The sequence below is a fragment of the Lutra lutra genome, chromosome 7 (assembly GCF_902655055.1).
Source record: "Lutra lutra chromosome 7, mLutLut1.2, whole genome shotgun sequence".
Lineage (NCBI taxonomy): Eukaryota > Metazoa > Chordata > Mammalia > Carnivora > Mustelidae > Lutra > Lutra lutra.
Window position 1 is genome coordinate 118,594,860 of NC_062284.1, and position 16,335 is coordinate 118,611,194.

At 43.5% G+C, this 16,335-nt stretch overlaps 1 protein-coding gene across 3 annotated transcripts in view; it reads left to right on the forward strand.

Moving 5' to 3' along the window:
* The window catches only part of NRDE2 (NRDE-2, necessary for RNA interference, domain containing), a 58,855-nt gene that overhangs the window by 5,306 nt on the left and 37,214 nt on the right, over nt 1-16,335 (forward strand). For all 3 annotated transcript variants that reach the window (XR_007128590.1, XM_047736395.1, XM_047736396.1), the window contains exons 2-3: nt 11,445-11,553; nt 13,049-13,279. Coding sequence is in view for 2 of the 3 variants with exons in the window: in XM_047736395.1 (XP_047592351.1) it covers nt 11,445-11,553; nt 13,049-13,279 (340 nt within the window). In the remaining variant the exon portion in view is untranslated. The remainder of the gene's footprint in view (nt 1-11,444; nt 11,554-13,048; nt 13,280-16,335) is intronic.

The following is a 16,335-nucleotide window of genomic DNA, read 5'->3' on the forward strand; positions in this document are numbered from 1 at the left end:
CTTCATCATTTCTTTTGACTGATAGAACTCCATCGTATGATGCCATATGGTTTAATCAGACAGATTCCTATTAAGAACATTTAGACTGTTTCCGTTCTTCTGCTGTTATAAATAGAAGCACTGTACTGTTTGTTTGTTTGTTTTTTAATATTTTATTTATCCATTCGACAGACAGAGATCACAAGCAGACAGAGAGGCAGGCAGAGAGAGAGAGAGGGAAGCAGGCTCCCCACTGAGCAGAGAGCCCGATGCGGGACTCGATCCCAGGACCCTGAGATCATGACCTGAGCCGAAGGCAGTGGCTTAACCCACTGAGCCACCCAGGCGCCCCTGTACTGTTTTTTTTAACACATGATGTTACATTAGTTGCAGGTGTATAACATAGTGATTCACCCACTTTATACCTTATGCTCTAATCACTGCAAGTGTGGCCATCACATCACCATGCACCGCTGTTACAGTATCATTGACTCAGTTCCCTACCCTCTGCCTCTATTCCTGTGATTTATTCATTACATCACTGGAAGCCTGAATCTACCACTCCCCTTCACCCATTTTGCCCATCCCCCGGCAACCTCTCAGTTCTTCATATTTATAAACAATTCTGCTTTTTGTTTATGCAGTGTATTGTAGATTCTATATATAAGTGAAATCATGTGGTATTTTTGTTTCTAAGATTTCACTTAGCATCATACCCTTTTAGGTCCATTTATGTTATTGCAAATGGCAAGATCTCATCCTTTTTTATGGCTGAGTAGAAATTCCTTATTATTTATATTTTTATATACAAATCACATCTTTTTTTACTGATTTGTCTATTGAAGAACACTTGGGCTGCTTCCATATCTTGGCTATTGTAAATAATGCTGCAGGAAACATAAGGGTGCATATGTATTTTTTATTTCTTTGGGTAAATACTGAGGAGTAGAATTATTGGATTGTATGGTATTTGTGTTTTTAATTTTTTGAGGAATCTCCATACTGTTTTCCATATTGGTTGTACCAGTTAGCTTCCCACTAACTACACAAATGTTCCTTTTTTCCACATCCTTGCCAGCACTTGTTATTTCTTGCCTTTTTTTAAATTTTAGCCATTCTGACAGGTGTGAAGTGGTTTTCTTGGGTTTTGATTCGCCTTTCCCTGATGAGGAGTGATGGTGAGCATCTTTCCATGTGTCTGGTGGCCACTTGGATGTCTTCTTTGGAAAATTGTCTATTCATGTCCTTGCCCATTTTTTTGTACTTCTTGACTTACACTGTAACATGTTCTCAAAATGTAAGATCATTGGGGCACCTGAGTGGCTCAGTTGGTTAGGGGTCTTCCTTTAGCTTGGGTCATGATCCCAAGGTCCTGGGATCAAGCCCTGCATTGAGCTGCTGCTCAGCAGGGAAGTCGTCTTCTCCCTCTTGCTCTACTCCTGCTTGTGTTCTCTCTCTCTCTTTCTCTCTCCCCCTCTCACTCACTCTCTCAAATAAATAAATAAAATCTTGTTAAAAATGTAAGGTCATTAATAGTAGTGTAGAGTTTTAATTAAAAAAAAAAAAAAAACTTAACTGCTGGACAGAATAGACAGGCAGTACCCAAGTGAGTGACAGCAGCTCTGCTCCTCACTCTGGAAGTAACTGTTAAGTGTTAGGACAGGATTTAAGTAGGCATCGTTCAGTAAGAGGTTTGAGGGGGGAAATAGAGCAACATTCATTCTTTCAACAAACAGGTATATAGTACCTCCATTGTGTTAGGAGCAGCAGAGAGCCTCTAGTGTCTGACCCCTCCAATTCTCAAGTTTTCCTTCTGTGCCATCAGACTATTTATTAGGATTTTATACTCTAAAGCATTGTTGCTTGGGTGTTGAATATTTGGACAGAGTTAGGAGGGAAGATGTCCGTTCATTTAATCCTCATAACAATATATGAAGCAGGTATATTATCCATATTGGGGAAGGAAACTAAACTCACTTTTTTTTTTTTCTTTAAAACCTACTCTTCTTCCTGTTTCCGCATATCGGAAAATGGCACCACCATTCCCCCCAAGCCAGAACTGAGACCCATACTTTGACTTCTCCTCCTCCCCTCACCCCCATTCAGTTCTTCATCCCATCCTTCCAAATAACTCTTTTCCCAACCCTGAAGTTTGTACCTTTTAATCCCTTCCATGTATTTTGCTCATCCACTTGCCCTGTACCCCTCTGGTAGCTATCAGTTTGTGCTCTGCATTTATAGGTCTGACTTTCTTTTGTTTGTTCGTTTATTTTTTAGATTCTACATATAAGTGAAATTGCAGTATTTGTCTTTCTCTGACTTATTTAATGTAATACCTTCTAGGTTCATCTATGTTGTTGCAAATGGCAAAATTTCACTTTTTTATGGCCTAGTGATATTCCCTAGAGAGTGAGAGAGAAAGAGAGAAGGAGAGGGAGTGTGTGTGTGTGTGTGCATGTGTGCACATATACATATACTACATCTCTTTTTTTAAGATTTAACTTATTTATTTGACAGAGAGAGAGCATTAGCAGGGAGGAGAGGGAGAAGCAGGTTCCCTGCCTAGCAGGGAGCTTGATGTGGGGCTCGATCCCAGGACCCTGGGATCATGACCTGAGCTGAAGGCAGACACTTAACCAACTGAGACACCCAGATGCCCTACACACTACATCTGTATCTACTCATCTGTTGATGGATGTTTAAGTGCTTTCATCTCTTGGCTTCTGTAAATAATGATGCAGTGAATGTAGAGGTGCGTATGTCTTTTTGCATTAGGTTTTTTTTTTCTTAGGATAAATACCCAGAAGTGGGATTGCTGACTCCTATGGTATTTATAGTTTTGAGTTTTTGAGGAACCTCCATACTGTTTTCCACAGTGGCTACACCAGTTTGCATTCCTACCAACAGTGCATAAGGGTTATTTTTTTCCTGCACATCCTTGCCAACGCTTATTTCTTGTCTTTTTTATTTTAGCCATTCCAACAGGCGTGAGGTGGTGGCTCATTGTGGTTTTGATTTGCATTTCCCGGATGCTGAATGGTGTTGAGTGTCTTCATGTGTCTGTTGGCCATCCAGATGTCTTTGTTGGAAAAATGTCTATTCACGTCCTCTGCCCATTTTTTTTTTTTTAAGATTTTATTTATTTATTTGACATTGAGAGAGATCACAAGTAGGCAGAGAGAGAGGGGAAAGCAGGCTCCGCGCCGAGCAGAGAGCCTGATGCAGGGCTCCATCCCAGGACCCCGAGACCATGACCTAAGCCGAAGGCAGTGGCTTAACCCACTGAGCCACCCAGGCGCCCCCTCTGCCCATTTTTTGATTGGATTGTTTAATGGGTATTGAGTTGAATGAGTTCTTTATATATTTTGGTTATTAACACCTTATTAAATATGTCATTTGCAAATATCTTCTCCCATTCAGTAGGTTGTCTTTTTATTTTTTTGATAATTTCCTTTGCAGTGCAAAAGGTTTTTAGTTTGATAGAGCGCCGATTGTTTATTTTTGCTTTTGTTGCCCGTGCCTGACATGACAGGTCCAAAAAAATGTTGCTAAGACTAATGTCCAAGAGCTTAGTACCAATGTGTTCTTTTAGGAACTTTATGGTTTCAGTTCTTACATTTAAGTGTTTTACTCATTTTGAATTTATTTTTGTGTATGGTATAAGATAGTCGCCCAGTTTCGTGCTTTTGCATGTAGCTATCCATTTTCCCAACGCCGTTTATTGAAGAGACTGTCTTTTCCTCATTGAATTTTCTTGGCTCCTTTGTTGTAGATTAAATGACCACATAAGTGCGGATTTATTTTACACTCTCTCTTCTGTCTCATTGATCTGTGTGTGTCTATTTTTGTGCCAGTACCATACTATTTTTATTATTACAGCTTTGAAGTGTAATTTAAAAATCTGGGGTGTGATACTTCCATCTTTCTTTTTCTTTCTCAAGATTTCTTTAGGCTATTCAAGGGCTTTTGTGGTTTCATACAAACTTTAGGATTATTTTGTTCTAGTTTTGTGAAAAATGCCATTGTTATTTTGATAGGGATTGCCTTGGAGGTTGTAGATTGCTTTGGGTAGTATGGACATTTTAATTCTAGACATGAGCGTAGTGTATCTTTTTTTTTTTTTTAAAGATTTTATTTATTTGACAGAGATCACAAGCAGGCAGAGAGACAGGCAGAGAGAGAGGAGGAAGCAGGCTCCCTGCCGAGCAGGGAGCCCGATGTGGGGCTCGATCCCAGGACCCTGGGATCATGACCCGAGCCAAAGCAGAGGCTTTAACCCACTGAGCCACCCAGGTGCCCCTGTAGTATCTTTTATACCATTTGTGTCATCTTCAGTTTCTTTCATTGGTGTATTACAGTTTTTGGAGTGCTGGTCTTTCACTTCCTCAGTTAAATTTATTCCTAGGCATCTTATTCTTTCTGATGCAGTTGTAGATAGGATTGTTTTTTTATTTTCCTTTCTGATAGTTTGTAATTAGTGTATAGATACACATCAGGTTTCTGTATATCAATTTTGTATCCTGCAACTTTACTGAATTCATTTATTCTAAAAGTTTTTTTGTGGAGTCATTATGGTTTTCTGTATATAGTATCATGTCCTCTCCAAACAGTGATGGCTTTACTTCTTCCTTACTAATTTGGATGCCTTTTATTTCTTGTCTGGTTGCTGTAGCTGGGAGTTCTAGTGCTGTGTTAAATGAAAGTGGCAAGAGCGGGCATCCTTGGCTTACTCCTGATCTTAGAGAAAGGGCTTCCAGTTTTTCACCATTGAGTATAATGCTGGCTGTGCGTTTGTCCTGTATGGCCCTTATTACGTGGAGATATATTTATACCCGCTTGGCTGGGAGTTTTGATCATGAAAGGCTATTGAGCTTTGTTCAATGCTTTTTCTGCATCCATTGAGGTGGTATGGTTTTTATCCTTTATTTTGTTCTTGTGTATCATGCCGATTGATTTGTGGATTGCGAACCAAACCTGGAATAAATCTCACCCGATCGTGGTGTAGGATCCTTTCAATGTACTGTTGAATTCAGTTCGCTAATGTTCTCCTGAGCCAGGTAACTCTTCGGTTCACTAGCTTACCCCTATTCTCACTGCCACTTCCCAGTTCTGTCTGTCCTCACCCCCTGGAGTGACGACAACCTCCTAACAGTCTCCCCGTCTCCAGTCCCACCTTCCCTCCCTGAACCACTCTCCACACTGTAGGCGGAATGTTAAAGTGCATTTATTTAAAAACACCATGTGCCATTCGCTGGTATGAACGCTTTACAAATATTAACTCACTGAGTCGTGACCCTATGAAGCTGGTACTATTCTCTGGGTTTTTAAGGAGGAGGAAGTGGAGTCACAGAGCCCATAAGTAACCCATCTGCGGGCAGGTGGCTGGCAGCCGCAGAACTAGGATCTGAGCTCCGGCAGCCCAGCTACGAACATGCGCTCTCGCAGACTGCTGTTCGCCGCTGCCCTTCAGAATCCTGGATCTGACTTTGTCCCTCTGGTGCAGAGCTCTTGAGTGTCTGTCCCTTGCTTTTAGGGTAAGCCCAAACTCTGACATGTTTGTAAGGCCCCCAGCCTCTCCAGCTTCATTGTGCCCCCACTTGCTCTCCCTCCCAGTGGTCCAGACATGACAGCTTCCTGCTGGTTTCCAGAGCCCCGCTTTTCCGCTTTCAAGCCTTTGTACTGCCACTTCTTCTACCTAGACTCTCCCTAGGAGCAGGTTAGCCTCACTCCTCCTCCTGGTCTTGCCTAGCTGTTCTTCCAGGCAGCTTCTTCTGACCCATACCTAGTCCGGGTCAAATGTGCTCCCATTAGACCCTGGGTGTTTTGTCTTGACATTTGTCACTTTGCATGTAAGTGACTGCAAGTGTGTCAGTGCCCTAGGGTCAGGATGCGTTTGTCCTGTTTGCTGTGTATACCTAGCTCCTAGAACAGTGCCTGGCTTTCAGTAAGGAAAAAAAAAACCAACCTGAGTGAAAAAAAGAGTCCGAGATTAAGTATTTTGTTAAGAGTTGCACTACCAGTAAACAGTAAAGCCAGTATCTGAACACAGGTCCTTCTAGTTTAGACACTTGCATTATAAATCACACTGTGATATTAGGATGTTGGGGTTTGGACTCCTTAAATATTACTTTTGGGATTCCCGGGTCTCTTCAAATTGCAGGTTAACTCCGGAGAAGGGCTGACTTTGGCTGGGTACTCTGTAATCACCATCTTAAAAGCAGTTTTTAGCCACGTTTGCTGGTGCTTTGTGTACAGATGTTTGCGTGCTCAGTTTCCTTGTCGGAAAAGAAGGATTTTGATCAAAATGAAGAGCTTGGCTCGCTCTTGTTGAAGGGACAGTCCCCTTCCCTAGTATATATGCTAACTGATTACCCTCAACCTTGGAAGTGTCTTCTGAATTATTCCTGGAGGCATGGTGCTCACTGTAGTTCGCAGAAACCAGTAATCAGTGCTGTTTTGTTATAATAGAATGGGCAAGGGGTGAACTGGGATGTTTTATCCGGTTGTGATTCAAAATTTTTTTTTTAATTTAAAATGATTCATGGTGATTTCATCATCCCTCCATCCAGTGGAATTGAATTAGAGCATTTTCACTAGCAATGGGGACATAGCATGCTGATTATCATAAATTTATCATGAACTTATCATAAAAAGCGTGTCAACTTAGGGATGTTCATTATATAATTTTCTGTAAAATTACACATGCGTAGTTCTTCCAGCTACCTGCCTGATTTTTGTTAGGCGGTGGTTCTAAAGTGGTTTTCTGCCTGATGCTTCTACCCTTCTTTTCCTAGGGCTGTGTGTGTGTGTGTTTGTGTGTTTGTGTATCACAGAGTGCTGATTTCCAGACAGGTTCAACCTGTGCTTATTTACTAACCTGCAGGGACAAAAGGTTTGTCAGCCAGTCAGCTTCTCTATCTAAACCCTAGGCATGCTGTATCCTGCTCATCCTTCTGTAATATGTTACGTCCTGCTTGGTATTGACACAATGATCTAAATACGTATTTGATGTCTATCACAGGAACTTGTAAATCGCGTGAGGATGTAGGTAAATATAGAAAAAACCCTTTGCAATCTGATTAATAAATTATCTTTTAATGTCAAATAACTTCTTCCAGGATACCATGTAATCAGAATTTAATTTAATAATCTACATGTATTCCATGAACAGTTAAGTTTATCATTAAGTATAAATCCCACATGAGCAGAGACCTGGCCTGCCTTATTCCCACTGTACCCCCAAAGCCTGGGATGTGCCTGGGCACATAGGCGGTATTCAGTACTTCATTCTTTAATGAGTAAATCTCCATTTACAGTGAAGATTGGAAGAATTAAAATAGTTGTATTTATACCTAGATAATGGCATGCTTTTGATGATTTCAGATTCCTTCAGTGCAGTCAGTTAGGTGCTGGGGATACAGAGATATGAAGATCTGGCTCAGGTCCCCAGTCATTTTATTGACTCAACAAATATTTATTGGTTCCAGTTACTTTGTGCCAAGGTGCTGTGCTAGGGGTTTGGGAATACAGGAGTGAGTAGTCATGACCTCTCCCCTCCTGTTGCATTTAGTTTAGAAAGAAAGGAATGGGAGGAGGGTAGGCGAGCTGGAAACTTGGATGCAAGCACTGGAAACCAGTTTGCTGGATTTGTTCAGCTGGCAAAATGTTTTTGTCTTTTTCTTTTTTCCATTCTCACTCCCTACAGTGTCACAGTGATCACTACTAACCTGGTCCCTGTAAGGATTTGAGTTGTTTTGCCTTTTGCCCTAGCATAAAATAGGAAGACTGCCATGCAGATAATGAGATTGTAATGTGAATATTGCCACGAGAGCCTCATGTATCTGTTGCCAGGAGACTTCAGGAAAACCCGCTCCTTAGTTGAGGGAAGGAAAAGTAGCACCCTGGTGTGGTGGGGAGACCTGGTGGAGGAGTGCAGATCCGATTCAGGTGTGTGCCCTTGGCCCTGTGACTGAACTTCTTTGGGCCCCCTGCTGTTGATCTGTAAGTGAGGGGGTGGTGTCCCATCTGTGCCGCAGAGAGCCTTCTCAGAGCCGCCTCCCCCTCCCTCCGGACCCCCAGGAGCAGCCCTACTTCTGCTGTTCTGCCTATTGGGCTTCTCTGAAACATTTTGTTTGAGCATGTTTTCTTTGGCTAAAAAGAGTTTTAAAATCTCTGGACTAGATGATCTCCAAAATTCCTGCATGCGTGGCATCCAGTGATGATTACTTCTGACATTCCATGTTCACTGCTCCTGTGCTCCCAGGAAGAAGAAAAGGCAGCAGCCGCTTCTTGTCAGGTGCAAATACCCTTTGTTCTGACAAAAGGTCATTTGAGTGAAATGAAGGTCACGGAGAAGTTCAGTGATGATTTGGGTTAGAACCATGAGAGTTTTTAGTTTTTTAGTATACTCTTTTTTAGTATACTACTCTTTTTCCACGGTGGTCTTCTATGGCAGAGTCTTAATTGCTCCCTTAAAAACTCCTTTTCTTGTACTTTCTGAAGGATTGAGAATCACACACTTTTATGTTGTTTTGACATCTGGGTTTCTTTACGTTTTCTCCAAGCTATCCTCATTATCTACAATATTTATGGAAAAATATACTGGAATCGTTTGAGAGCATCTCTCCTTGCATATTGTTTGCTCTATCTTTTCTCACTTTTCCCTTGTTCATGGGAAAATCCAGTTATTGTGGAAATAATCATGATCTCTGAGCAACAGGAACTATTTTTGACATACCTCTCGCCAGGAATTAGACCCAAAGGAAGGGAATCAGTGTCAGAAAGAAAAAGACAATAGAAGAGCGATTGCCTGAGTGGTTGGTTGGTCAGCAGTCGCTGGGTATGACCTTACACATCACTTATGTGCTTGGAGCCTTAGTCTCCTGTACAGGAGACCGTAATACCTTCTGTAGGGAGTTGTTTTTGTACTTAAGGATGGAAAGTCCTTTACCTGGTGTTTGGCCTTCAGTAGGCACTTAATAAGTTAGAATCCCTCTCTTCTCCCCCTACTGTTTTTTTAAAAGATTTTATTTATTTGTTTGAGACAGAGAAAGCACGCGAGTGAGGCAGCTGGTGGAGGGGGAGAGGGAAAGAGAGAGAGAGAATGTCAAGTGGACTCCCTGCAGAGCTCTGAGAGTCTCTGAGAGTCTCATGACCCTGAGATCATGACCTGCGCCAAAATCAAGAATTGGATGCTCAGGGGGCACCTGGGTGGCTCAGTCATTAAGCGTCTGCCTTCAGCTCAGGTCATGATCCCAAGGTCCTGGGATTGAGCCCCGCATGGGGCTCCCTGCTCAGCAGGAAGCCTGCTTCTGTTCCCTCTCACATTGTGTCGCTCTCTGTCAAATAAATAAAATCTTTAAAAAAAGAAAAAGAATTGGACGCTCAACTGACTGAGCCACCTGACGCCCCTCCCTTTTCTTTTGATGTACCTTTCCTCTTTAGGAATGTTCCTGCCTGCCTGCCTCCCTCCCCTCTTTCCCACACGTTTATTAAACTCCTCCTGACGCCTGCCAGGCATTGCTCATGGATACAACAGTGAGTCAGACAAAGTACCTGTCATCATAGAGCACATGTTTCAGCATCTCCTCACTAGGATGTGGGAATCATCGGGGACTAGCAGACAGAACATGAAAAGTTCTCTTCCAGCACAATCCTAAAAAGGCAACCCAATTAAAAAATTGCAAAGGATTTGACTATCACTGTTCAAATGTGAATGGTCAATAAACACATGAAAAGAAGCTTTCCATCAGTCACCAGGGAAACGGAAACCAAAAGCACAATGAGAAAAGGCTTCACAGCCAGTAGGATATAGGATAGCTGTAATCTCAAACACCGCCAGTAACAAATTGCTAAGGATTTGGAGAAATCAGAATCCTTACACACTGTTACTGGGGCTGTAAAGTGGTATAGCCAATTTGGAAACCAGTCTGGCATTTCCTTAAAACGCTCAACATGAGTTACCACATGACCCAGCATTCCTCCTGTATATCCAGCCAACAGCAATGAAAACACATGTCCGTAGAAAAGCTTACATACTTGAGTGTTCCCAGCAGCATTGTTCACGATAACCAAAACGACGTCCAGGTGTCCATCAGCCAATGAATGAACAAAATGTGGGCTGTCCATAAAATGGAATATTATTTGGCAATAAAAAGGAATAGAGCGTGGATATATGCCACAGCATGGATAAGCCTTAAACACACTATGCTGAATAAAAGAAACCAGTTACAAAAGACTGTATGGTGTGATCTCATTTATGTTCAGCGTCCCAAATCAGCAGATCTGTAGAGACCGATTAGTGGTTGCCTGGTGTGGGAGAGCCGGAGATGAGCAATGGTAACTGGTAATACGTATGGGGTTTCTTTTGGGGATGATGAAAATGCTCTAAAATTATTTTATGGTGATAGTTGAACAATTCTGATGTGGTTTTTTTGTTTGTTTGTTTTTAAAGTAAATTCTATGCCCAACACGGGGCTTGAACTCATGACTCCAAGATTAAGAGTCGCATGCTCTGCTGACGGAGCCAGCAAGGTGCCTTGTGAACAATTCTAAATATACCAAAGACCACAGGTTATACGTTTAAATGGCTGAACCTAGTGTGTAGATTATATCCCAGGATGACTGTTAAGTGCAGTTCCCCTTCTGTCTCCTAACTTGATCCATGTCACGGGTGCTCTGGCCTCATCCTAGAACAAAACAGGTCAACCTCCAGACCCCTCCTGGGGCCCCCTTGCCACCGCCATCCACCATCCCCTGGTTTTTTCCTTTCCTTTACAGTTAAGACTCCTAAAAGGTTAGGAAATAAATAACTTAGAAAGACTTCATTCCAGAGGAGTTGGAAATTAGTGGATAAGCAGAAAGAGGAAAAAATTTGGACATTTAATCTCACCACCCAGAGATAATCATTATGAACACTTTATGTCATTTTAGCGTTAGCAAAGATGACACCTCGTGTTTTTATTTTCAAAGAGGAATACTGTTTAAGGAAAGGCCTATGTTAAGTTACCAAGAACAGAATCTTTTTTGAAGAGAAATGTCTTAATCTTCTGTAACGATATTAAACATGGAGGGTTTTGTGCATGATTTGATTCTGAAGCTTTTCGGGATTGTCTGCTTCAGATTTGAGGTCATTCAGTCCTAATGCTTTGGAAACATCCCTGCTCCTTAGTGTGTGGATGGAATCCGTGAAGCCCCCCTGCTTTTTTAAGCCACACTTGTTACACGGCTTTTGCTTACGCTGCAGCCTGATCGCACAAGAGAATTTCAGTCTTAAACACTTTCGGGTGTGTGAAAGCTCCGCGCCCCGGTGAAATGAAAATTTCATGACTTCCCTTCGAACTCTGCGGACTGTCTGGCCGACATTGGCTGGGAATGAGGATGGCAGCTGGTGAGATGGATTTCCTGCTTTCGAAATCACATTGAGCTAATTTCATTGATCTTTTCTCCCCCTTTTGCCTGCGCAGAATTAGATTGGCTGAGCAACCCGAGCTTTTGTGTTGGAGCCGTACCCTCTCTGAGCCAACAGCCTGAGGAGGCCACTGCCCTGGTTTCTGAAGGGTCATCGCCGACGAGGTAGTTTTTCTGAAAGATGGATTTTTCATTTTTGTCTGCGTGTTGTCTGTCTCTGGGTTCGAAAAACCCTCCTTAGGAAACCCTGTGATAAAAGAGCGAATTACAACTCTTCTTTTTACTCGAACTAATGAGGTGCCCTTTGTTTTCCCTCTCCTCACTCATAGATGATTTATTCCTCTTTCCCTGCTTTGCCTTTTGTAGTGGCAAGTGTGTGACACGGCGCCAGTAACAAGGCCACAAGGGAAATGGCACCATTGTGACTATTGAGTAATTTGACTGACCTCGCTAGTAACCTTTAGAATACTGTAACTCCAATGTTCCCTCAGTTGCATTTTCACCATTTTGGGAAAAATGGAAGAGGCTGGTGTGATACAACATCGGATAAAATCTCATGAAAACTTGGGGACAACAGAAGGGCACACATCTGCACCAGGCTTTGAAAGAAGTTGTGGTAGAGCATCGAATTGAGAAGTGAGCCCTCTTTCAAATATGGACTAGGTGGTCTCATTAAGATGAGGAGCCCCCAGGGGCACTTGGGTGGCTCAGTAGGTTAAGCCTCTGCCTTCAGCTCAGGTCATGGTCTCATGGTACCGGGATCGAACCCCACATCAGGCTCTCTGCTCAGCAGGGAGCCTGCTTCCCCCACTCTCTCTGCCTGCCTCTCTGCCTATTTGTGATCTCTGTCTGTCAAATAAATAAAATCTTAAAAAAAAAAAAAAAAAGCCCCAGGAAGGCAGTCCTTCAAAAGTGCAAGAAACCTTTAGAAATGGACACTAGTTGATGCCAGAGGGAGAGTTGTCCATAGACATTTCAATAATGTGGAAGGGCTCATCATAACCTTTAAAAACAAGACCAGAATTAAACCTTTTTTAATTTAAAAAAAATTTTTTTTAGGACATGCTGCCCTAATGTTTAGGACTGAAAATAAACCCTTTATAAGATTGCTTCAGAAAATACTGTATTTGATAAAATAACTGGTAGATTATTTTCATTTAAAAACGTACAGATGTGGGATGCCTGGGAGGCTCAGTCGGTTAAGAGGCTGCCTTTGGCTCAGGTCACGATCCCAGGGTCCTGGAATCGAGTCCTTCATCAGGCTTCTTTTCCAGTGGGGAGCCTGCTTCTCTCTCTGCCTCTGCCTGCCACTCTGCCTGCTTGTGCTCTCTCTCTCTGACAAAAAAATAAATAAAATCTGAAAAAAAAAATGTACAGGTGTGAAAGTCCAGGTTTAGAAGCTATTAAAATTAGAATTCACCTACTGTTGGTTTAGGGCCAACTCTTTTTTTTTTTTCCCCCCGGGGTCGGAGTGGGGTCCAACTCTTAAATCCTTAAGGGGAGTCGTGATCTGGGAAGGCACTATATAAGTATGTGGGCTAATGGTAAGCCCCTGCAGGCATTTCTGGAGTTCTCTTTTATACATTTGCTTGCTTATTTACATAGTCTTTTCCCTACTTCTCATCTGAAAATAATTCCAATGTTGATTTTCCCAAAACAGGAGTCCCCTGAAATCAGAGCCTTCAGATGAAAGTGACGCTAACAGAAAGCCCAGACAAACGAGCAGGAAAAAAAAGAAAGAGAAGAAGAAGAAGAGGAAGCATCACCACAAGAAAACCAAGAGAAAACGTGGGCAGGCCAGTAGCAGTGGCTCCGAGCCAGATAGTGAGCCTGAAAAGGACAAAACTTCCAGAAGCACTGGAGACAGTAGAAGGGAATCTGAGAAGCCAAGGTGGGTTTTCTGTTCTCAAATATCTGTGACTTTTCAAAGTTTGTATTTTTTCCCTTCAGTTGCCACAAATGAGACATTTGAATGACTATTTAGCCACTCAGTCAAATGGAGTCTAAAACACACCCAAATAGAGCTGTGCCATGAGGTCACATTTAAAAAAAAGAAAGAAAATTTTCATTAAAAAAATCAGGGCTGGGACGCCTGGGTGGCTCAGTTGGTTGGACAACTGCCTTCGGCTCAGGTCATGATCCTGGAGTCCCGGGATCGAGTCCCGCATGGGGCTCCCAGCTCCACGGGGAGTCTGCTTCTCTCTCTGACCTTCTCCTAGCTCATGCTCTCTCTCACTGTCTCTCTCTCAAATAAATAAATAAAATCTTTAAAAAAAAAAAAAAAAAAATCAGGGCTGTGGGACGCCTGGGTGGCTCAGTTGGTTAAGCAGCTGCCTTCGGCTCAGGTCATGATCCCAGCGTCCTGGGATCGAGTCCCGCATCGGGCTCCTTGCTCGACAGGGAACCTGCTTCTCCCTCTGCCTCTGCCTGCCATTCTGTCTACCTGTGCTCGCTCTCTCTCCCTCGCTCTCTCTGACAAATAAATAAATAAAATCTTTAAAAAAAAAAAAAAATCAGGGCTGTGATTTTGAGAAATGTTATTTAGACACAATAATGATCATGTCAAAATCTGATGCAGACGAAAGGTCTTTGGGATTTTGAAAGATGGCCGATGTGCCATGCTGTGGGAATCTGGGCCAGTTCACTACATAGTTGGGGCTCCGTCTGTGAGGGTTAGAGTAAGAGGAATGTCTTATTTCTCTTCCGTAGTGTCTCTCTTCCTTCTGATCACTCGCATCAGCCACGCGAGACCCACACTCTTTGGTCGCGGGCTGTGTAACAGGATCATCGTTGCTCTTGTCCTTTTCCCAGGTCACATTACTTTCCAGTACTATGTGGAAAGTGTGGACTGGCCCGTGACCACAGTGTTTCCTCTCCTGGGGGCTTTGCTTCTCCCCACATTTTGCTCCGTCTCCCTTGAGCCTATTGCTCCCATCGTGCTGCAGTGAGGGCTGCATAGGCGCTCAGCGGTAGCTCCCCTCTGCTCCCCTCTACCTCTCCCTCTGCTCCCCCATGGAGGGTCCTTCTCCCATGCCACGACAGACTGCGTGGGGTGGAATTGAGTTATTTCTTCACTTTTTTCTTTTCTTTGTTTGTATGGGCTAGAGGAGAGAAGATTGAAGTCCCTGTCCAAGGCATACTTAAAAAATTTAGTGCTATTAAAACTTTTTGGACTCTTCAGGGATTATTTGCTTAGATGTCCCAGCGACGTCAGTGAGAGCTCTGTGGTGCTGTGAGTCTGGAATCTGACCCATAGGGTCTGCATCAGACAGGTGGATGCTGAGTCCTCCTGTGGATCCTTCTGCCACCAGACCTGTGGAGAGCCTCGCAGGCCACTATGGCTCAGGGCGTCCGGATTCAGCCATCTCTACGCTTCCAGGCTCTGTCTGTAACCCAGGCTTGCTCTAGGAGGGGAGAATAAGAAGGTTCTGACTTTGAGTTTCTGTGGGCAGGAATCACTCCCGTCTGGCTTGCCCCTGTACCCTCTCAGCAGCTGGCCTGGGAAAAAGTACATTTCTGTTGTGTGAATGAATGGATACGTTATTGATGCTTTTGCTTCTCAGTATGTCTTCAGAGCAACATATGTTAATCATTGTTTCTTCTGAAAACTCAGTCTTTTTTTTTTTTTTTTTAAAGAGTTGAGGAAAATGAGTTTTAAAGGATTTTCTGAACCCACACAGGAACTGCCATTAGAACCTGGAAGGTAATTAATTCCAGCCTGTGGGTAATCAATCAGGGGTGAGCTTTAGAGCCTCTTGATGGGTCTGTGATCCAGATGGCATTTTTAAGTTCATTGATATTTTTCAGAATACCCCCATTAAGATCAAAATCGGCTGTTCTTATCTTCTCGCTTACTTTCTTACTGTGGACTTCTGTAGTCTCTTCCTGGGAAGATGACCTGGAGACAAGGACTAATAAGATGTTTGTGAGCTGTGAGAGAATTTCCATGATGTCAGGAAAGTGGGTTCCTGGGGGTATCGGGTACCATATAGGAGCTCTATTTTAGGGTGGGGGCGGGACGACGTCTCCTGGGGCTTCTCAGGGACCTCTATCTCCTAAGGTGAGCTCTTCAGCTCCGGGTGGGGGTATATTCTTCTAGGGCACAGCCCAGACCACAGCCTGCTTTCTACCCCAGTACCCAATAGGAGAGGATCAGAGCTCGTTTACCCCCCCAGGGGTGGTCTGCTCCCTCCTCCCTCCCCCGTAGGCTTTCCATTTCTTTCTGGAATGCATCCATCTCATTCCTTCCCTTGGCTGCCCCTTGCAGTGTTTGTGGACAGAAAACCCTCCACAGGTGTTCTGAGGGGGAACTTGTTAAAAATCACCATGTATTTTAACCTATTCAGCAAACGCCCACTGCAAGCTACTTTGTGTCCCCAAAATGCCATTCCTCTGTATTCCCAGCCCAGGATGACTTAGAAGCTTTCAGAATCTTTATTTCTATCTGGGCAGAGTCAAAAAGCTACGATGGAACAAGGTTAAGGGCTGTTTTGACTACTTTGGCAGCTTCTTGTGGCTGCTTCTCCTCAGAGGAGGGAAGATACTAGATGCCAGAACAACTTTCCCTCCCTCTTGCGTTTGACTCCTAGGGAAGCGGTTTCATTTGTATCTCAGCTGGAAGTCCGCCGACTCTCAGGTTGGCTCAGAGGAATAAGAAAGGGTCTTGGCTCACAGTGGGCTCTCTCTGGCCTTGGTGTAGGAGGGTGGCAGCCCACAGAGCCTGGGCTATAAAAACGACATTGAGGGGCGCCTGGGAGGCTCAGTGGGTTAAGCGTCTGCCTTCGGCTCAGGTCATGGTCCCAGGGTCCTGGGATTGAGCCCCACATCGGGCTCTCTGCTCAGCGGGGAGCGGGAGCCTGCTCCCCCCCACCCCGACCTCTGTCTGCCTCTCTGCCTACTTGTGATCTCTGTCTGTCAAATAAATAAATAAAATCTTGGGGTGCCTGT